This window comes from Lagopus leucura, unplaced genomic scaffold (genome assembly GCF_019238085.1).
Source record: "Lagopus leucura isolate 7727_CA_CO unplaced genomic scaffold, USGS_WTPT01 Super-Scaffold_806, whole genome shotgun sequence".
In the NCBI taxonomy this organism is placed as follows: domain Eukaryota; kingdom Metazoa; phylum Chordata; class Aves; order Galliformes; family Phasianidae; genus Lagopus; species Lagopus leucura.
Window position 1 is genome coordinate 3,557,742 of NW_024962260.1, and position 20,607 is coordinate 3,578,348.

General features: G+C 48.8%; 3 protein-coding genes across 4 annotated transcripts; 2 read left to right on the forward strand and 1 right to left on the reverse strand.

Moving 5' to 3' along the window:
• Positions 1 to 376: 376 nt before the first annotated feature.
• On the forward strand, positions 377 to 4,400 carry ERP29 (endoplasmic reticulum protein 29). Its single transcript, XM_042865709.1, has 3 exons — positions 377 to 532; positions 1,916 to 2,054; positions 2,776 to 4,400. Exons 1-3 carry the CDS (start codon positions 416 to 418, stop codon positions 3,276 to 3,278), a joined length of 759 nt encoding a protein of 252 aa, XP_042721643.1. The 5' UTR covers positions 377 to 415; the 3' UTR covers positions 3,279 to 4,400.
• Positions 4,401 to 4,909: 509 nt separating this feature from the next.
• TMEM116 (transmembrane protein 116) lies at positions 4,910 to 19,228 on the forward strand. Of its 2 annotated transcripts, XM_042865974.1 has the most exons (12): positions 4,910 to 4,987; positions 5,223 to 5,269; positions 5,358 to 5,421; positions 8,925 to 9,056; positions 11,475 to 11,621; positions 12,817 to 12,921; positions 14,438 to 14,487; positions 14,865 to 14,948; positions 15,032 to 15,170; positions 15,676 to 15,820; positions 15,935 to 16,008; positions 16,542 to 19,228. In XM_042865974.1, exons 1-12 carry the CDS (start codon positions 4,937 to 4,939, stop codon positions 16,740 to 16,742), a joined length of 1,239 nt encoding a protein of 412 aa, XP_042721908.1. In that variant the 5' UTR covers positions 4,910 to 4,936; the 3' UTR covers positions 16,743 to 19,228. The 2 variants fall into 2 exon arrangements, with proteins under 2 accessions (XP_042721908.1, XP_042721909.1); XM_042865975.1 differs by lacking the exon at positions 11,475 to 11,621.
• LOC122176954 (disintegrin and metalloproteinase domain-containing protein 20-like) lies at positions 17,725 to 20,087 on the reverse strand. Its single transcript, XM_042865973.1, has one exon. The coding sequence runs from the start codon at positions 20,085 to 20,087 to the stop codon at positions 17,772 to 17,774; it is 2,316 nt and encodes a 771-aa protein (XP_042721907.1). The 3' UTR covers positions 17,725 to 17,771.
• Between the last annotated feature and the right edge of the window lie 520 nt (positions 20,088 to 20,607).

Here is a 20,607-nt window from a genome sequence, read left to right on the forward strand (position 1 = left end):
ATCCTGGTATATGGCAATGAAAAAACTACAGCGAGGGAAGATAAAGTGCACGGAGCATGCTCATTCTTTAGCCCGTGTGGATGGGGATTCAGAATTATGCTTGTGTAGGGAGGGGGTTTAATGTTATTCTCTCTCCCTTTGCTACTGAGGCTTTGTGCGTTGCTCGCCCGCACTTCACCCAGGCTGTCAGAGTAAGGAAAGTGCACAGATACCAACATGAAAATCTCCACGTGCTCCTGGAACGCTCTACCCGCGTTCTCTGAGACCACCAGCTGCTCCCAAAGCCACTCGGCCCGCTGTACGCCCGGGGCCGCACCTGAGCCCCGCGCAGGGGGCGGGAGGGGGGCGGGCCGAGCCCCGGTGGCGGCGGCCGGCGCTCACGTGACCCACAGCTTCACTCCCTCCGCGCTCCGCCATGGCTGCGGCGGCCGCTGTTGGTTCGGTGCTCCTCTGCTTGCTTGGCCTGGCGCTGCCCGGCAGCGCGCTGCACACCAAGGGCTCCGTGCCTCTCGACACCATCACCTTCTACAAGGTACCGCCCACTCGGAGCGTGCTGCCGCGCTCAGCGGGGCGCTCGGGAAGGGGGGTGCGGCCGCGTCGGGAGCGCTGTGCCGCCGCCACGTGCGGTACCACGGCTGTCCGCACCGCGCAGAGCGGGCCCCGAGAGCCGGGGGTCTGCGCGGCGGGCACGGGGCTGCGCCGCGAGGAGAGCGCTGAGCTCGCGGAATGGCCGAGGCGCCGGACCGGCCGCGGCGCAGCCAATAGCAGAGCGGCAGCCGCAGCGCCCAGCCAATCGGCGCGGTCCAAGTGGAGCCGTGCGGCGGGGGCCTGCCCGGCCTTGGGCGCCGCTGCACGAAGCCGGGCCCCGCCGTGGGCGCGCCTGTTGGAAAGCCTCGCAGTGCAGCGAGGGACTGAAGGGACAGCAGTCAGGGAAGTGTTGCTCTACACAAGCTGAAAATTGTTCTTGCCACGGGGCGGCCCTGTGCTTGGTTGTGTGCTGTAACAGACCTTCTTGGGCGTTGTAAGGATACCGCGTTCTACAACCCTTCTACCCCCCTGTGTGGGCAGCGGGCAAGGGAGGCGATCCTGATCCTCCTCCTGCTGTGCCCTGGGCAGGCCGCAGCTGGAGCCCAGCTCAATGCACACAGGGAACTGCTGGAGAGACCGGCGGGGAGCTGCGGAGGTGGTCAGGGCCTGGAGCATCTGGTGGTGGGGAAAGGCTGAGAGCCCTGGCACGAGCTGCTCAGGGAGGTGGGGGATTCTCCTCCTTCGGAGATGTTCAAACCTGCCCGAGCACTTTCCTGTGCATCCTGCTGTAGGGAAGCTGCTGTGGGGGGAGGTTGGACTGGGGGTCCCTTCCAAACCTTTGCCATTTGGTGGCTCTGTCCAAACTCATTTGGAAAGGGAAACCTGAGCAAAATCCAAAAGCAATGGCTCAAGAGAAGGGGAATCAGTCAAAACAGTAATTCTGTGTTTAGTGAACCAGCACAGCATTTCCACTCCGGCCTGTTCCTCTGTTAGCAAAGAGCTGTGGTTGTCATGCTGGGACATGCAGAGCGACGTTAGGTTTGGCCTCTATCCTCTTAATGTCCCACTGAAAGTTGTTTCATTGACTTTCTTCCAAGATGCTAATCAGATTTACAGTGAGCAGATCGTGTATAAATAAAGCTGTTAGCAGATCCTCCAAACCTATCATGTACCATCTTTATCATCTGCTGTAGGAATATAGACATGCATTTTTCCTTCACGCTGCAGTGAGTCATTTACCAAAGGCCATCATTATGAAATTTCTATCCTCCCTCTGCACCTACTCATTGCATAGGAAGATAAGAACGTGCTAAAGCAACCTTCAGCTACTTGTGAATTGCTTAAACCTGACATGACTGAATTTCGATTTTCTGTTTTCTTGTTTTAGGTGATCCCCAAGCATAAGTTTGTCCTTGTGAAGTTTGATACACAGTACCCTTATGGCGAGAAACAAGATGAGTTCAAAAAGCTGGCAGAGAGCTCAGGCTCCAGTGAAGATCTTCTGGTGGCTGAAGTGGGTATATCAGGTGAGGAGCTCTGAGCAGATTGGCACGCCGTGCTTGGGTGTGGAAAATGAAACGTGCTGCAGTGTGTTGTAGCAAACCCTCCGTGTTCTGCTGATGAAGCACAGAAAGCGGTCAGTGCACTAGAGCTGGTGCAGTTTGATCATCTTGCAATTGGCTTCAAGAGAAAAGCACTGAGGAGCGCATCAGCCACTGCACTTCCTCTTGCACTGTGGGTAGATTTAAGAATTTGAATTTCAAATTTCCCCCATGCTGACTTCTGTAAGCACAGATGGATTAACCTATGTAGCATAGCTGAAATCCCTTCATTAATGTAACTTGAAGAACAGCAAACATCTTGCTGCTTAGCATGCTCTCTACACATAGGACAAGAAAAACAAAACTGTGTAACTGTAAAATCAAATGAAATCAATGGATGGAGCAAAACAAGAACAAAAAAAAATATATCAAAATTTCCCATAAGGAGAAGTGGGTTTGTACATAGAAATGCTGGTGATGACTCGTGCTATCGCAGCCACAGCAGAGCATCGTTAGGATTTGGGATTTTCATTTGGAAAACCTAAGGATGCATTGCCTGGAGTGTTTTTGATGCAGTGTGTGGCATTTCATGGCAAAGAGGTCCTTAGGAGATAAATACTTACACAAATAGTTTGTGTTCAAGAGAAAACTGTTTTTTTTCTTTTGATTAGCATATTGTGCTTTTCTGTGTTTTCTCTCATGACAGATTATGGTGATAAACTAAACACTGAGCTGGGAGAAAAGTACAAGCTGGACAAGGAGAAGTACCCTATCTTTTATTTGTTCCAGGATGGTGACTTTGACAATCCCCTACCTTACTCTGGCCACATTAAAGCCGGGGCTATTCAGCGCTGGCTGAAGAGTAATGGCATCTACCTGGGGATGCCAGGCTGTCTGAAGGAGTATGATGTGCTGGCCAGCAAGTTTATGAGTGTCACTGACAAGTCAGAACGCCAGTCCCTCCTAAAGAAGGGGCAGCAGAGCTTAGAGAAAGCAAAGGAAACCGAGAAGAAGTCAGCTGAGCAATACTTGAAAATTATGAGCAAGATATTGGAGCAGGGAGAAGAGTTTGCTGCTAACGAAGTTGTCCGAATCACAAAATTGATCGAGAAGAACAAAATGAGTGATGGAAAAAAGGAGGAGCTCCAGAAAAGCCTCAATATCCTCGCTTCTTTCCTAAAGAAGAATAATGAAAAAGATGAGCTCTGATATGCTGGGGAACTTTGTACAAGCTGTGAAACACTGTCAAGTCCTAACCAGTTCTCCCAGTGCAAGCAAACTTCCCGCTGACTTCAAGAGAACAGCAGACGTCCTTGAATCCTGTTACGAGATCAAGAGGAAGCAATGCCTCAAAACCAGTATTCTGCGTGTTGGGAAACACACCTTAAAGCAAGCTGCCGTACTGTGAAATATTATTAAATAACAGTGTTACAATAGACCAAAAAAAATCACTATATTGGCCTGGAGCACATTCCCGGTGGTTTTTACATCTGTTCCATGGCAAACCAATGACAAAATTCAGTCTCACATTCCATGTTTCCAAAGGCACAGAGGCGATGCCCCTGCCATGCCCACCTGTCCCTGCCTTTTAGTGTTCCTGGGTTTTGTTGTGTTCGCCCCTCATCCCTCCCTCTTTCTCCCTGGTGGGGTTTTCTCTGAGTCCTCTCCTTACCTGCTGCTGACTGAGTGCTGTCATTTCCTTCTGCCTGAGGGTTCGATCTGCACATCACAGCTTGTCCTGCTGCAGCAGAACCCCTTTGTGGTACCCGACAGAGCCAGGTCTGAGCACTGAGGTTTCCTCCAGCTGCAGTTACATTTGGGCTCACCCATTTGTGCAAAAATGCTTTTTTTCAGTAGCAGATTAAATTCAGGTGAGTTTTCCCGTGGCTGAAGGCATCTGATGCTTTTTTGACTGTTCTTCCTGTCCAAACTTCACCTCATGAATTAGAACAGGAGACAGAAAGGGACATTTAACGGTTCCAAGTGGTCGCTAACACGAAGAAAATACTTTCTCCAGCCTGATCTTCAGAATGACACTGTGAAACTAAAGCTTCAGCAGCCCTTGGCAGAGTTAAAACTATTTAAAAAACGAGGTCTTGCGACAGGAAGAAAAAAGCATTAATTCCTTTAAAAGCTTTTCCTTAAAAGATCTGTCAGGATCACAGTCAAACACCTTCACATTTTACCTTGAGACTGTGCTTTCTGCTAAGCAAATTGGTTTCTGTGGGAGCTTTGCTGCCTTTTGAATCCTGGGGTGGGGATGAAGAGCTGCAAGACGAAATGTATTAATATTGCTCTGATGATAATAATAAAAACTGGTTCCAACAAATAGCCGCTGCTTAAACCGCTTTTTTCTAAAGGAACGGCTGCTGGTTTGCGGGGTTGGTGGGAAGGTGAGGCTGGCTGAGGCTCCTGAGGAGGCGCTGCTGCCTCAGCTCGAGGACCTCTGAGGCGACGGAGCCCGCGCGCCCCCTCAGCGCTCCCGCCAACGGCCGCCGCGCGCCCCCTCAGCTGCCGCCGCCCGCGCGCAGCTCGCAAACGCGTTCCCGCCCACGGCCTCTCGTGACGCCATCAGCGCAGCCGGCAAGGATGGGGCGCGCGGCGCCCATGTGCTCCGAGGGGGGGCGGTGTGGCGAAGCTAAGCAGGGTCGCCCCCGGTTGGCTGCTGGAGGGGAGACGACAAGAGTTCGGGATCCCCGCGAGCTCCGCTCTGCGGCACAGCTCCCCGCACCGCTATTCCCGGACTTCTGCCCAGCTCTTAAGCGGCCCCGAAGGCGGGGCCGGGCCGGGGCGCGGTGTGGTCCCGGGGCGGAGCGCGGGCGGTGCTCGGAGCCCCGAGAGCTGCGCTGGGATCGGCGGCGGTGCCCATGGCCAGCCCGGAGGCGGCCGCGTCCCGGCTGGAGTCGGGCTCGCAGGAGGTGAGCGCGCCCTGACGGCCCTTCTCTCAGCTGTCGTGGGCTGCGAGAGAGAGTTGTGCAGGGGCTGCCGGGCTCCGTGCGGCTCTGCGTTAGGAAAAGGTTCTTCACGGGGGGCGGTGGGCACGGAACGGGCTCCTCCCGAGCTGCTGGAACTCGGACGACGCCCTTAGGGCAGGGCCGGGGTGCCGTGTGGACGCTGCGTTCCCTCGCGGCTCATTCTCTGGTTCTCCCCCAGGTCTACTCGGCTCTCCAGTGGATCCATTTCACCATGGCCATGCTCAGGTACAACGGACGGGCCCCAGCAAGAAGGAAGATGGTGTATCCCGGCCGTGAGCATGTTCCTATCCCAACCTGTGCTTTGTTCTGTCAGTGTTATAGGTTCCAGCTCCATCATCACTTACGCCATCTTTCAAAACGTGGTGCGATCCCCCGAGGTAAGGACTATAAATCACAGAATACCCGAGTTGAAAGAATCCTATGAGTATCGTTAAGTCCAACTCCTGACTGCAGCCCTTATTCTCTCCACGCTGAGCTGTTGGCACCTTGCACATCATGTTTTTTTTCTGGCTAAACCTTGTTTACAGCAGCTGGGAGGCAAAGGGCTGCTGCAGAGTGTGACCCTTTGTCCATAGTGCAGGTTTGAGATTAACCTTGAGCTGTGCTGCGCAGGGAGAAGCGGGTTCCTTAACACCAACTGAGTCCTCTCTTGGGAATGAGGTTTTGTTGGTGTGCTCTCCTTTACAGGGCAAAACTCATGGAGGGATGAGGAGCTGTGCACAGAGCTGCTGGGGTGTAAATCTTGTAGGAGATGCAGGGATAGGGGTCTGTCTGTGGGTTTTTCTGAGTTGTTTTCGCAGGCGTGTGTGCTGCTGAAACTGGCACAGCTCAGAGGTGCTGCAGAGTTCAGGCTAAACTAGACTGGACTGAACAGCAGTTTGTTGTGCTGACAAACTCAGCTGAGCTTTGAAAGATTTCACCTTGGCCATGTGCAGGAACAATTAGCATTTCTAATGCCAGAGCAGCACCTGTCACGTCCCAAGTGCATCACACTTTGGGATCCTGTGTATCCGGGATAGACCAGTCACAACAGACTCCATCCCAAGCCTGCCACGCTTTTCTGTCCATGTAAATCTCCCTCTGTCCATCCAGGACCTGAGGCAGTGCACAGAGCTGTGTGAAGCTATGGTTCTTTGTTTGGGATTTGCAGCCTGGTCTGTGGACCATGCAGATAACAGGTTACTGCTAAGAGCAGTAGAATGGTACAGATGGCAGCTGCGTTGTAACAGAGCTGTCTTTATACTCCCCTTGTCTTCAGCGTGGGTTTGATCATCAGCCCACAGTCAAGGACCTGCAGGGAATGCAGTAAATTATCCTCCATGAAGGAAGGCATGCAGACAGGCTAACAAATGACATGCCACTGGATGAAGCAGGGTGAGGAGGAGAATGTATGTCCAAGGCAGATTGCTCCTAGGTAGCCAGAGCCTCACAGAAACAGTGTGCCCAGCACATCCAGAACGAGCTGCAGAGATCTCAGGGTACTCCCATTGAGGAAGGAGAGCTGGATCTCTGCCTTGGTGCTAGGACGGTTTCTTCCTGACTTCATGCTGCACTTGGTGCCTATCAAAAGCTCCTTCAGTTAAGAGCTGCTGACACATTGCCTGCACCTGGAGAGCACTGGATGTGGCTCTTGAGATCCTCCTGTGTGGTGCTGGGTGAGGGTCCCTGAGTGACTCAGCAGCCCCAGCCCATTGACTTCCAGTCCGCATTACTCAGGAGCCCTCGTGCTATTTATTGGTCATATGATGTGGCTGTGGCTCTCACTGCTTGTGAATTACACATGGCTCCAATTCACAGATGAGCTGTTGCTGCTCAAGAGAGTCCAGATGTTTCTGCTCAGATTATTATTGCAAATCTGGATAGGGTGGATATCAGCCAGAATGACCCCTTTTACATCAGGCTTCCAAGCTCTTGTTCTGCTGCTGGGGGATCCACTGCTGGTGTTTCAAAAGCAGCAAACTCTTCACTAACTTCCCCATCCTCTTGTCCCCACACTTCTGGTTTTATGGGCAGATTTGCAAACAAAGGGGCTGGAAGAAATCCATATCAAAGCTTGCCACAAACTGAATATTCCCTGGGTCATGAGACTCCAGAGTAGAATATAAACAGCTCTGGAGGCTGGGAGGAGAAAAATGTTATAAACACTTCCCCCTCCAACCCCCAGCTGAGGAAATAAAATATTGCATTCTTGAAACTTTTTTTTTTTTGTATCTATGAAGTCAATAAAACTTCAGCGTGAGCTAAATCATTCAGAAGAAATGATGGCAGGCAATGAACGTGGAATTTCCTCTGTCATGTCAACAGGTTCTCTGCAGGCAGATGCCTCTGGGCAGTGGCCAGGCATAGCAAGATCAACACGTATGCTCCAGCTTGGCAGCTCCCCTGAATCATTACGTCTTTACATTCCCTTCCTCTATTTTATAAATACCATTTGTTTGGTTGGTTGGTTTTTTTCCCTTTTGCAAATAAGAACCATGTTGCTTTTTGCTTGCAACTGTGCAACCTACTCCTTTGTTCAGGTCTCTGCCAAGGTAGCTCCTCAGCCATCTGTGGTGCTTCTCACCAAGGACACGTGTTGCTAGAGAAAGGGCTCACCTGTGTGGATGCAAATGTTGCTGCTTTTCTTATTTCAGAGCTGCTTGGCTCTAACCTGCAGTGCTCACAACCTTAAAGCTTCCCAACCTGCCATCCTCTGCCTGCCAGTGCTTCAGTTCTGCACCAGCAAGGGAAAGTCTGGATTTACCACTGGTTAAAAGAGACATTTGTAAATGTAGTGATGCAGAAGCTAGCTCCAGAGCTATATTTACCGTGTTGCTGTGTTGAGTAGTATGAATTCAGAACTGGAGATGCAAGGCTGTTTGAGGAAACACATCCTGCAGGAAGCAGAGGACTGCTGTGCTGCTGAGTATAATGGGGAGCCCAGAAAGTACCAGGCAGTTTGCCCCTGAAACTGCCAGAAGGACAGCTCTGCTTCAGTCAGCTGTGCCTTGGTCCTTTTCAGCCTTACTGAGCTCTTTCTTCTTAGTCGCAGTGAGGAGTATGACAACACGATGGGTGGCAAGCGTTTATGTAAAGAACAACACTGAAGCAAATTTCACCCAAAGGCTCAGTTCCGTGAAAAAAAATTCAAAATCAAGCCCTGCTGGAATGTTTTCCTTGCTGTGTTTAGTGTTATAATTTCGTGTAGGGAAGAAAAGAAGCTATCATTTTCTCTCCAGGTTACTGAAAATTAGGTACCAAAGACTACAATTAAGAATCTAGATAATTAGGCTGCTTTTCCAGAGTGTGTGCTCTACCCCTAACAATGTCAGTGTTGGACAGAACTTTGCACAAATATTTTCCTGCAGTGTTTACAGCCCTTTTGGCCAGTGAGTGGGAACTGGAAGTAAGGTGGAAACTGCCCCTAGAGGAGATGTGACTCTGTTCCAGGCAGATGCAGCAGCACGTGCGAGCAATGTGTGACAGCATTCAGTCTTAGTCATCAACTGAAATGTCATAAAAACATAGGAAAAATGTCTGTTTTGAGTAATTTCACATCTGAAGAAGAGATTGTGTTTACCTGATGTTTGATTGTTCTTTTAGTTGATTTCATAAACAACGTCACTTCTCCCTGCAAACCTGTCTCATTCTGCCGTAGTGTAGCACTGGGGACCTTTGAAATGTTTTCTGTTAAGGTTTGGTGGTGCTTGTGGATCGTGGGGCAGAGAAGGCATTTAGGACAGGGCATCTGCACAGAAGCAGCTCCTCAGGGCAAGAATCAGAGAGCTTTTATCTGCCCTGCCTACAGAACTGGGGGTGAAAACACATCTAGATGCTGTTGGTGGCCACGGGGCTGCTGTGACCATTGTTCAAACCTGCTGAGCAATTTAACTTCTTTCAGGTTCGCCCTCTTTTCTACCTGAGTCTCTCTGACCTATTTCTGGGCATGTGCTGGATTGCCGGAGCACTGCTTTATAGCACACCAACCTCCAAGCACGATCTCATCTGCTACAACCTGCAGGCAATGGGACAAGTAAGTAGCCTTGGCGTCACAGTTTGTGCTCTTACGTTGTGCTCATTGCTGTAGTCAGTCCCCCAGTGATCACAGCATGGCCTGTGGGACTGTTTCGAGACAGGCTTTGGCACAGGATCCCCCTGTGAACTTGGCTTAGCAGATCTCTTTGTTTGTACAAAAGATATTACAGTGCTAGGGTGTGGGTACAGGTGACTTGCGAGAGGCAGTAAGAAAGGCAAGGAGAGCATGGGATATTGTGGCTACAGTGTTTGGATAGCTTCTGTAAAGTGAGTAGATAGATCTTTATCTATTTCCTGATGGCCCAGTGCCAAAGATTATCTGCGTGCTTCCCATACTGCAGCTTTTCAATTCCTCTTCGTGCTTCTCCCATTCTGGGCAGGAACAGATGCATTCTGCCGTTCACTTAGGCTAAAGCTTAACATGTTAGTCGAAGAGCTGTGACCTACCTTCTCACTGACTGGGTCCTGTAGATGCTCAGGGACTGCTGTGTCCATTCAACCTCAGCACCATGCCCCAGCGATTCACTTCCAGCATTCAAGCTGATTTCTGAGCCTAATTGGAGTGGAATGAGTGAAATGCCATTTTCCTGATAGTTTGCTTTCGTCTCACCAAGTTCCCATTACCACATTAGGTGCTGCATATCACTGCTCTTGAAAAATTCTTCAGGGCACAGCTGAGTGTGGACCACAGCATTGGTTTGTAAGAGGTGGTCCCTGGTCTTAATGGTTTTCTTTCAAAGTACCTACAAAAACGTGTCTAGGAAGAGCAAGTGGCTGTTGGGAGCCTGTGTGTGTGTTGTGAGGGCTGGTCCAGCCCCTTGGAGCAGAGTGGTACCCACAGATAGGAACTGTATCTGCTGTGTTGTAGCATCCAAAGCCAGCAAGGCTCTCTGTGTTCCTAAAGAGAGGACAGGGAATTGTATGGTGTGAGAACAATCACAACTGCTCTGTGTTTGGGGATGGGTGTTTGCTGCCCTGGGATATTTTCAACAGCTGTGCCTTTGGGTGAAATCTTGTTACTCACAGTGGTGAGTGCTGTGCTCAGACAGCAGCTGTTCCTCTTCTGGCTCATCTCTGCTTTCTCAAGCTCCCTTGTGCTGCTGTGGAAGCAGTGTAATATGTTCATTCTAAGAGAAGCAATGGTGCAATTGGCCATTTGAGAATGAGGCAGAGCAATATCAAAGATATCTTTCAGATGATGGTAGAGGGGAAAGTGAGAATAGTTCAAGGGAGGCTTTTCAGAGCCTGAAGGTAGAAAGAGCCTGCGGAGATGTGGAAGAGGCATCACAGAGATGTTTCTCTTGTAGCTTTGCCTGGGGGACAGTTCTTGAAGTTCAGTGCTGGAGTGATGTTCTTAAAGCCTGGAGAAGACATTTCAGTGCTGGAGGAGAAGCACGTTGGGTGCATACAACGTAGCGTCGTTTCTCAGTGGTGACACAGCATGCTATGCTCTCTTGCTTTTCTGGCTCTTTTTTACCCTTATTTTTCCTGCCTGTGAGCAAGCTTTTCAGGGACACTGGTGAAGGGAGGGAGCTTTACTCCTACAGAGTCTTTGCAGGACTTGTCAGGGTGCAGTGCTGGGGTGTGTGGGGTGCCTGCCCCATCCCAGGCTCAGCCACAGGGTTACTGGTCCTCAGCAGCAGGACAGCTGAGATAGCGTGCATCTGGCAGGAGCTCTTGCTGCTGTTTGCTCTGTGAGAAATTAAAACAAATGGAGCACTTGCCATAGCAACAGCACCCGCATGGTGCATGTGACACGGTAGAGGACACCTCCTTGCTCAACACCCCAGCAATGCTCCTGTGTGGTGGGAACATCTTGTGCATATGTAGGAGCCAGCAACAGGTTTGACTGGTGCCTTCTACAGAGTATAAGTGATCTGTAACTAAATGAAATGTGAATAAATGTCTCCTGGCCCTGTCCTGCCTGTGTGGAGAGGAGAAGTCTTACAAGGCTTGCACTCCTGGGTGTCTCATATATACATGTGGCTTGTTTGCACACAGACACCTAAACTCTGTAAAATGCAGTGAGCCAGGGGAGCTTAGCACTCATGTTTACAGAGAACCACATCATACTGCATATGATTTGGTTGTCTGGAAGCATTTCCTTAGCAGCAGGACAGTATTCTGGCTTATGCAAACTGTTGACCTTCAGTTTATTACCAAGGACTGAAGTTCCTGCTGATGGAATTCCCTTAGCATCTCTACCTCTTGTAAAGGAGGAGATGGCTTTATTTCAAAGACTTTTTTTGGCTCCAGACTCTTGGTTAAACTCACGATATTAAATGTAAATAGTGCTCCCTTCTGCTATGCCTTGACTTTCTTCTTTTCTCCTCCTTACTTTGCCTTTGCATTGCAGTACTGAAGTTCAGAGCAGAGATTGTGGTTATAATTGCACAATTCCCCCACATTCTTCCAGTTCAGTTCCAGTGGCCTAATAATGTCCTGGCAAGCTCCACTCATGTTGCTGAGCACAATGGCGAGCCACAGAAATGTTATAATGAGGGACTTCCATGTCTCCCAGCGCCTGCTCTATCTCCTCCTACAGGACTGTCCCCAGCCCAAGGTAGGGCTCAGGGGAGGAGAACTCCCTTCTCTTCTTTCTGGAGACTTCACAAGTTCCTTCTTCCAAAAAAGAATGCAGTGCTGACATTTTGAGCTCTCCAAAGCATTTTGAAGTGTAAGAGAATTATCTTTGTGGACTGTTTTGATGACTTTCTCTGGAAGTAATTGAAGAATGGCAATGAACCCTCATTAAATCTCCTCTAATGAGCAAATGAGTCACCGGAATATTCCTGCTGCAGTGCTAACAGCCCCTTGGACTGAGCCTCTTGAGAATCAGCCAAGAGTGTTTGCAACCTCAGTGAAGGAGACCAGGTTTATTTAGTGACTGCATTCCTGGACTTAGATGATACCAGGTTGGCAAACCTGTGCTCCATGTTTCTTTGGCAAAGGGTAGAAAATGCACAGGAAAATTCAATAGCCCAGCCCTTCCTCTTTGCCTTTGTCACTGAAGCATGTGTTTCCTGTAACAAACAACACACGCGTGTATATATCTCGAGGTCAGGCAGCGCTGTTTGCATTTGACTGCCTGGAGAAACCATGGCTGGGGATTCAGAAAAAGCACAAGAAAGATTTGTTCTTTTTACAGAAGATTTCAGGTATTTGGTTTCATCTCGAGCTTCAGTCAAGGGGCTGGAAAACTCACTGTGGGGAAACAGTTTTTGTATCTTTTCTTTCCTTCTTTCTCCCACTGAGGGAAAAGGGCTCTTAGCTTGTTAATGTTCGCTTACTGTGAAAGCGTTGTATCCTCTGCCCCCTCTTTCCTCTTTAAAAATACTGTTGTTTTCTGTTTCTGTGAACTCACTGCATGGTGAGCTCATTATATGAGTTACAAAATCTAAGTGCCACTTCTGTGTTGTATTTCCTAATGGATGTAAAATAAAGAAGATCAAAGTGCCTTAACCCATTTTATATGGTCAGAATTTGAGCCAAAAATGAGCTAAGTCACGAAGATATGTATTTACAAGATAGTCCTTGGGTCATCAGCTTTCGTGTCCCTGATTTAGGGCCAAAGGAAAGTTGCTTTTGTGCAGGCTAAGGTGAGAACCCCTGCACATTCATCCCACACCAGTGCTGGTTGGGCACCTCGCCTTTGCCTTAATATCCTGCCTTTGGCCCATGCTTCATTGTTGAGGAACTAATGCTGCTACAGGAACTATTATTATAGAGCTAAAATACTGGTTGTTTCTATTTCTCAGGTATTCTATGTGGCCTCTTTTCTATACACTGCCAACTACACCTGGCATCTGTACATGGACCTGAAGATGAAATACAATCAGAACCTTAACAGGATGCCCTCCACAGTAAGTAGGATGATAATGCACAACAGCTGTTGGGTACTGATGTATAACTGTGGGAGGTTTAAGAAGTACATGTATGACAGTTTATCTCGTCAGAAGGACTTTGAAGGTCCTTGTGCCCTGTGACTGTATGAACTGATGTATCTTGGTGGACTGCTTAGGTCAGCAGAGATACAGCTCAGTCTGCTACAGCATCTCAGTGAAAGGTTAAGCTTGCAAGACTGAAATGGGCAAAAGCAGTTGTCAGTGCATGTCACAGAGAAGAGGAAGCTGAGGACTGTGTATTGGTGGAGTTCTTCTGCAGAACAGCAGTTTGCACCAGTTGAATAAACAGTTTATTGCTTTCGCTGCCTACTGCCAGGGCATGGCAGAGGAATGGCTCTCTAAAGGAGAGCAGCAGGGACCTGAACAGTTTGGAACAGAGAACTGCAATTTCTGTCCTCCCCAGATGTCATACAGAATTCAAGAATGTCAGTAGTGTATTGTGAGAGTTTGAGGTAGGTGTGACAGAAGGGAGCTGCTGATAAAGCAGTGAGTTGGCTCCATGAAGAATGGGCGGTCCTGACTTCATCATCACTGACCTTTATAAAAGCCCATTTTGTAGCTGGTGTAATCACTGGGAACTGAGGAACAAGGACATAGTACTCAAATACGCTCTTTGAGTTACAGGCTAAACAAACACTTCACACGCCATGTGATCAAAATCTCTACTTGCAGTTGTTTCCTCACACCTGGCTAAACAGTTGCTCTGTAACTGAAATTCTTCCTGTTATACTGCTGCAGGACAACAGACTCTTTATGCAGCTCTTCCCATTGAACATATCAGCCCCAGCCCTGCCTACACCCTTCCTCTTCCCCAGATGTTTAATGTACACAGCAAACTTTGAGTCTCAGGTACTCCAGCTGTCTGTGCAGGAGAAGCAGGTGGAACAGACTAGTCTGTATTTCAAAGGGTCTTGTATGGATCTACTTGTAGGATTGGTTTCTTTCTTGATGGACTCCCATTCAAAATGCAGCACCTACATTGAGTTCCCTAGCACTACAGCTGTGCCCACATTGTATTCTCACAGCTGGTGCATGGATGCCAGCTGATAAAGTACATTTCCTGGTGAGCTGAGACCGGGACATCCAAATTGCCTGCATTTCTTCATCAGAACATGAAGTTTCTGAGGAACAGGGCCAGGTTGGATGAATAAGGAGTACAAAGAATGACTATTTACACCAAGGAGCTCATACAGTATCTGCTACTTGTCTGGTTCAAAGTTTCCCTCTCCAATTCCCACATTTTGAAGAAGGACATGTCAGTAAGCTTGTGGAAGTGTAGCTTGTGTCTATTGCACGTCAGCATTCACTGAACCCTGCAGTACTGATTCAATACGAAGTGGAAACAAACATTTGTATTTAGTGTGGGGATTTATCAGTACTTTAGAACCTGGAGCTGCTGGAGCACTCCCTAGGAGCTGGTTGCTGGGAGCTACTGGCTGTACAGTCATTTAACTAAACTATTTGGACTTTGCAGGCTGTAGATTATGCAAGTTGCATTGGCCGAGTAGCAACGATTTTGTCCAGGTAAGATTCATTTCCCTCTGGCAAAATGATGTGTTTGGTAAATTATAATGCACTGATCCCTGCTTTGTACTTACTCTGATGTGAGCTTTACTGAATGCTTAGAGCAAGAGTCTTTGGATGTAAGGGCCTTCTTCCAGCCAAGTTAGTTATAACTATATTAACCATATATAGTCTTTTTTCAGAGTGTGCTGCTTTTGCCAATTGCCTGTATGAATGAAGTGTGGAAATTAGCAAGTTGGTAAAATAATCCTCTAGAGCAATGTCAATAAAAAGAATTTCTAAGTCCTCTACAGTAACAGAAGAAAGAACGAGGATTGTTTGGCTGGCAGCAGTGCATTGCAATGCAGTAACTGTGCTGTTCTCCTCTCTTCTCTTAGCCTGATCCCTTTTCTCCTAATGGTGCCTGTGTTTTGCCTGGGCAACAGCAGTAACTGCTACCAGAACTTCAGTCAAAAGCATGGGTAAGTCTCATGCTTCTCTCTGAAACAGCCTCACCACTTCTGAGTCATGGCAAGAGCTCAGGCTGCTCCCTTTCTCCCCACAGGTGTCTCTTGATGCACACAGAAATGGCTGAGCCCACCAACGATCCGCTAACATTGAGCAGCTCTGTTTGCCGAGCAATACATTTCTATGGCATTGGGGTCTTCCTTGTTTCCTTTCTTATCAGCTTCATAGCCATTCTGGTAAGAAACATAATCCTTGCATGCTAGCCATTGCACAAGCTGGATAGTGTGAGAAGTTCTACTCCATTTCATCATTACATGAGTCACAAATTGCTTTCCATGCGAGATGTTTCTCAGTCTGCCAAGTTTGCTTGGATGATATTGTCAGCCAGACAGTGTGGGGAGAAAATTTGTGCAGTGCTGCTTTCCTTTTGGAATGGTTGGAGGGTAAGAGAAAATATAAATCCATCTGGAGCAGCCCATCTCAAACAGGACTCAGTAGGTAGAGGAGGCTTACAGAATCGCATGCCAGCTCAGTGCAAGAGACCAATCAATGGAGAGTTCTCAGTTCAGAGAAGATCACTTTCTCCTCAGAAGCACAATGTTGCGTAGTGTGAAGAGGTTTAATAGAACTGACGTTGAGGATTTCACCAAAAAACATAAGATACTCTGTTCTGCAGAGGGGCAAGTGAGATCTGAGCATGTGTTCAAAACACAAGCAAGAATGTGTGCTTATTCTTTTCAGGTTGTACTCATTCAAGCCCGAGGTTTGTACAAAAGGTTTGTAAACTCCACGGGATTCCTGGGAGATCAGCAGTGGGCAATGATTAAGATGGTGGAACAACGAGTGGTTTTTTACCCCATCGCATTCTTCTGCTGCTGGGCCCCAGGTTAGCAGTGAGCTGAGTTACGCTGACAGTATTCTCCTGAGACACAGTGCCTGGCAACGAAAGTTGAAGCAGGTGAGGTTAAAGCAACACCCTTTTGTCAATCCTTTCTCACAGCTGTCCTCCTTGGAATACTGAAGCTGACAGCTTCAACAAGCAGCAAAATCTACATGGCTCTTCTCATTCTACAGGTACAAACTTCACCCTCTGATGATTTGCTTTCTCTGCTTGAACAGATGAAATAGTGTTTGTCTATTTCTAATCTCTGCCCGACAAAACAGGGCTTTTCTAGCTATGAATGTAAATGCTTGAGTTGAACTTCTGCTTTTTGTTGGCAAAGAAGTTCTTTTTTGGTTGCTGTGTTTTTTGCAGACTTGAAAAGGTCTCAGTAACCAAAATCACACTATCATGGAGATCTCATTAAAAAGGACTAGAAGAGTTCCTCAGAATTCAGTTACATTTTTCATTTTCTCTGAGACTCTGATTGCAGTTCCTCCCCAGCACTTGTCCAGCTGTCTGATGTGCCGGAGGCAGAATTTAGCAGGGATTATTAAAATAACCATGAGATTTCTATAGCGCATGGGGGTTGCAGATAGATAAAATCATGCTGGAAGTGGGAGGCCTGGAGGAACGTCCCAGTTTTGACAGCCTGGCAGGGAGCTGCTGAATGCTGTGCAGTGCCAACTGATAAAGCAGCCCTGATCTCCCTTGCCATCTCTCCCAGGCACTGACAGCAGCTTCCCAGGGACTTCTGAACTGCATTGTGTATGGCTGGACACAGCACGTCTTCCTCTCCCTCAAACGCAACATCTGCCGCGACGTTGACACTCAGACTCCTCTCCTGCGCTCTCAGAAGAAATTCTATGCCAGCACACTCACTGCCAGCCCTCCGGACACTGAGGTGTCCACATCTACCCTGCTCTGATGAGTTTCTGCAGCAAAAATGAGAGTAGGCAGCATCCCAATGGGCCTCGTCGTATTTTAGCAAAGTCAGCCAGCACAGCTGTTGGGCTGTCTTGGTGTGAACTGTTTTATCATCAGCACAGTTAACTGTAGTGCTATGAGAGCCCAAGCAGATCTGTCAGAAAAGCACTTTTAGTGAAGATAGTTATTTATTTTACAGATTTCTATGGACTTGAACAGGATTCTTTGAACCTGGTAAATTTTTAGCACAGGCTTTCTCCTTATGGAAATATCTCTAGAAATACAGCAAATTATATGTAACAACTCCAAGACTAGTACAGCTCCTTAGAGGGCATGTGGTCAAAAGATGTTTTACTTTTCTAAGTGTTTGTCAGGTATTTGCCATTACAAGTTAACATTAAAGCAAAGATGAATATTTTTAAATCCATCTTTCAATTCAGTGTAAAAATAAGAGCAGGCACCCTCCTGCTAGCCAGCTGCCTGGAGCAAGACTGCAGAGCTGGACTGGATGATCTTAGAGACATTTTCCAACCTTGGTGACTCAATCATCAGCACACACTTCCATGCTTTGACTTTTCTCACATCTCCCTTCATGCCAACTCCTGCTTGGCCACAACACTCAGAAAATTAAGGTTCTTCTGCCCAGCGGAGCACCTCTCATGAACCTGGAGAGCAGGACTGCACGTGCATCTGTGTGTGCTCCTCTAAACGCTCAGGTGAATTACTGAGATCCCATAAATGTATCTTTAGCTGCAGTGAGAAGAAAACAACCCTGTATTTTTCATGCTCTTTAATTTCTCATAGTTTCATTTTTAGGGCCCAACCCACATTTATTTACATAGTTGGTTATACAAGAAGAGGAAATACTCAAGCTCTGTGTAATTAACTTTTATACAGTTCACACAGTTACGTTACATAAATCACTTTGTACAAATCTGAGACTGTCAGTCAGGGTTCAGGGATGTACGCACAGAGCCCCTCAGTCCTTCCCAAAGCTCAGCTGATGAGTTTCCCAGTGCTTTCAGGTTTTTTAAACTTCTTCTTCTTCGTCTTCTTCCATATTCTGCTCCTCATTTTCAAGAGTTTCAGGTGTCTCTATGGATGAATTTGTACAGAAAAGTGTAATTATTGCATTGATGTATTTGATTGCAGCAATGAGGAGAGCAACTAGAACGAGGGCAACGAGAACAGTGATTCCTATTGCAGTCCCAAAAGCTTTATTTTGGACAGCCTCTGCAATGGAGATCATGAGAGCTGGTGGAGGGCCACTGTCCACGCTGCCCCCGAGGCCATGGAACTGGCAGTCTGGTGGGGCCCAGCCAGCTTTGCAGTGGCAGTGTTCAAGGTTGTTACAAACCCCATTCCCCTTGCACAAAACCTTTGCATCACACTTGGTTCTGACGATGACATCTGTGCACGTTTTGTTAATGCAGATCTTCTTTGGACCACATTTGGTGCCGTCAATTCCTCCTCCGATATCAGGTGTATCTATGCTAGCATGGTGGGCTGTGCCCCAGCACCAATCCTCAGGCCCTGGAGTCTGAATGATGGTTTCAGACTTCTCCAGAAAGGCTGTCTTCTTTACATTCACGCACTGCAGCCTTCCACACAGAGCATTTTGGGGCTTACATTCCACAAAAGCAACTTCATTCCCATCGCCGCCACAGTTGCCAAATCGATCCCCTTTCATGTTCTGCTCTTTGAAGCAACTTTCTGGAGCACTCCGAGCTTCATCCCCAAAGACTTTTCTGCATAGTTTGTCATGGGACGCACATTTCCCACGGTAGCAGTAACCATTGTCACCGCAGGGCGTCCCGTCTTGCATGTGCAAATCCTCTGGACACCACTCGGAAGTCCCATTGCAATACTCAGGCAAGTCACACTCATCTACCTCTGGCCTGCACTTGTGCCCTGGAGGGTGAAAGTGGCACTTTTGACAGCACTGCCCAACAGAGCAGACAGCCCCCGGCTTCAACCTGCAATTCTGGAAGCAGCAAGGATTGCCTTGGCAGTGCTGCAGGCCCCCGCAGTCACACTGCTCTCCCTCATCTATCACCTTGTTGCCACAGGTCTTAAAGTAGAACAATCTGTTGGGCTCAGGGATGTTGTTTAAGCAGTTGCCATCCCCTCTGTTGAGCAGGTCTAAATAGCTTTGAATGCTGCAGTTGCTGAAAGCCGTGGCACCATCGATTGAACCTCCTGTCATGTAGCACTTGGCATTTCTACACCTGCACTCCTTTCTATCATGCTCCATCCCCAGGTTGTGACCCAGCTCGTGTGTAAAAATGGTTGCAAAGATCACAAAATCTTCTTGTATGTGAGATACAAGACCTGACTGGTAGCCGGGGTAGCAGATGCTGCCTACATACGCCAGCCCAACGGTGAGTCCAAAGTCTGTGTAAGTGAAAAGATGTGCAACGTCGTATTTGATCCTATGGGAAAGATACCTATTTCCCCAATCATTAAAATTGGTAAGAACTTCTTCTATATCTGGGCTGTACCTGATGAAGTTGCCACGCGTCCAGATCTCCAGCCCAATTAGGCAGATGCGAATCTTCAGAGGATAATAATGTATTTCTGATAAATTGATCGTATCTATAACCAGAAACATCACAGAGGTTTCATTGCTCCCTTGGAAGGTGAACAGCTGGTGGTCCACCACGACAAAGATCTCCACGTACCTGGTGTGCTGCAGCCTCTGATCCAAGCTTTGCTTCCCTAAGGGTTTTTTTGCCCCCAGCCAGCTTGGTTGCTTTCGCATGGCTATGTCCGTCAAGCCACATGCCGAGGACTTGTCCCAGCTCTCTCGTCGATAGAGGAGGTGCTGGAAGGTCAGAGAGCCCAGCACAGGCTCGATGCCGTAGCTCAGGTTCCCGATCCTCAGCTGTCCCCTCAGCCCCGCGCAGGTGCTCAGCGCTGCCGTGGAGCCGGGGCTGCCCTCCACGTAGCCCAGGTGGTGGCAGCCCTCAGGGACGTGGGGCTGCTCCACCACCCTCGTCCCGTGGGGGCTGTAGGTGATGAGCGGGAGGTTGTTCACCACCAGTCCTCGCATCTGCGTGAGGTGGACGATGCGGTTTTCGCCCTCTACCCTGATGACGTAGGACACCTCTCCCTGTGCTGACCTGCCTGCTGCCAGGACCAGTTTCCTCGGCCGGATGATCTCATGGACGGCGTAACCGGGCGGTGGGTGATGGCCGCCCACCTCAGGGAGGAGAAGAGCCCCCAGCACCACCCAGACCCGCAGCCTGAGGAGCAGTGCTGTCCCGGGGGCCTGGAACCATCTCACCACCTTCAAAATGGAGGTGAAGCACCTCACAAAGGCCACCCCTGTCACCAGCATCTCCATCTCCTCACCCTTAAGGCTCTCAGAGATGGCGCCTGGCTGCTCCCTTAAGAAGGTTCCGGAAAGGCCGCATCACTCCCGGCCGCCATGTTGTGATGTGGCAGCCTGCTCCCACAGCACTGCTCTCTAACAGCCCCTCCAACCTGAGCCGTTCTGTGCCTGATTCATTGCCTCGACTCCTTTGCCAGTCTGTAAACCTGTGGTCTCCAGCCCTCTTTATCACACAGCCCTATCGGTGTAGGTTTCCTGAGAGCTCCTTCCCAACATACCCATATTTATTTATTTGTAAATTGTGTGCTTGCTCCGCTGTACTTCTAAAACACCCCACGATGGAGACCCGTGCTGCAAACAGCACCCCCAGGGCACAGGTTGGGGTTACCCCTGCACGGCCAGCCTGTGCTTTTCGTACACAGCTGAATGGGAACTGCTGAGTCCTGGCCTGAAGCACAGATTGAGCAGCTGGGGAAAGGACCAGGTCAGCCCTGGGAGCGCAGGTGGAGGCAATTCATGTGTGTGATCAGAA

Coding starts and splice junctions, on each gene's coding strand:
- ERP29 (XM_042865709.1), top strand. CDS start 416: ATGGCTGCGGCGGCCGCTGTTGGTTCGGTGCTCCTCTGCTTGCTTGGC. Junction 533..1,915: donor ACACCATCACCTTCTACAAG/GTACCGCCCACT, acceptor TTCTTGTTTTAG/GTGATCCCCAAGCATAAGTT. Junction 2,055..2,775: donor GGCTGAAGTGGGTATATCAG/GTGAGGAGCTCT, acceptor CTCTCATGACAG/ATTATGGTGATAAACTAAAC.
- TMEM116 (XM_042865974.1), top strand. CDS start 4,937: ATGGCCAGCCCGGAGGCGGCCGCGTCCCGGCTGGAGTCGGGCTCGCAG. Junction 5,270..5,357: donor TTCACCATGGCCATGCTCAG/GTACAACGGACG, acceptor TTGTTCTGTCAG/TGTTATAGGTTCCAGCTCCA. Junction 14,488..14,864: donor GTAGCAACGATTTTGTCCAG/GTAAGATTCATT, acceptor CTCTTCTCTTAG/CCTGATCCCTTTTCTCCTAA.
- LOC122176954 (XM_042865973.1), bottom strand. CDS start 20,087: ATGGAGATGCTGGTGACAGGGGTGGCCTTTGTGAGGTGCTTCACCTCC.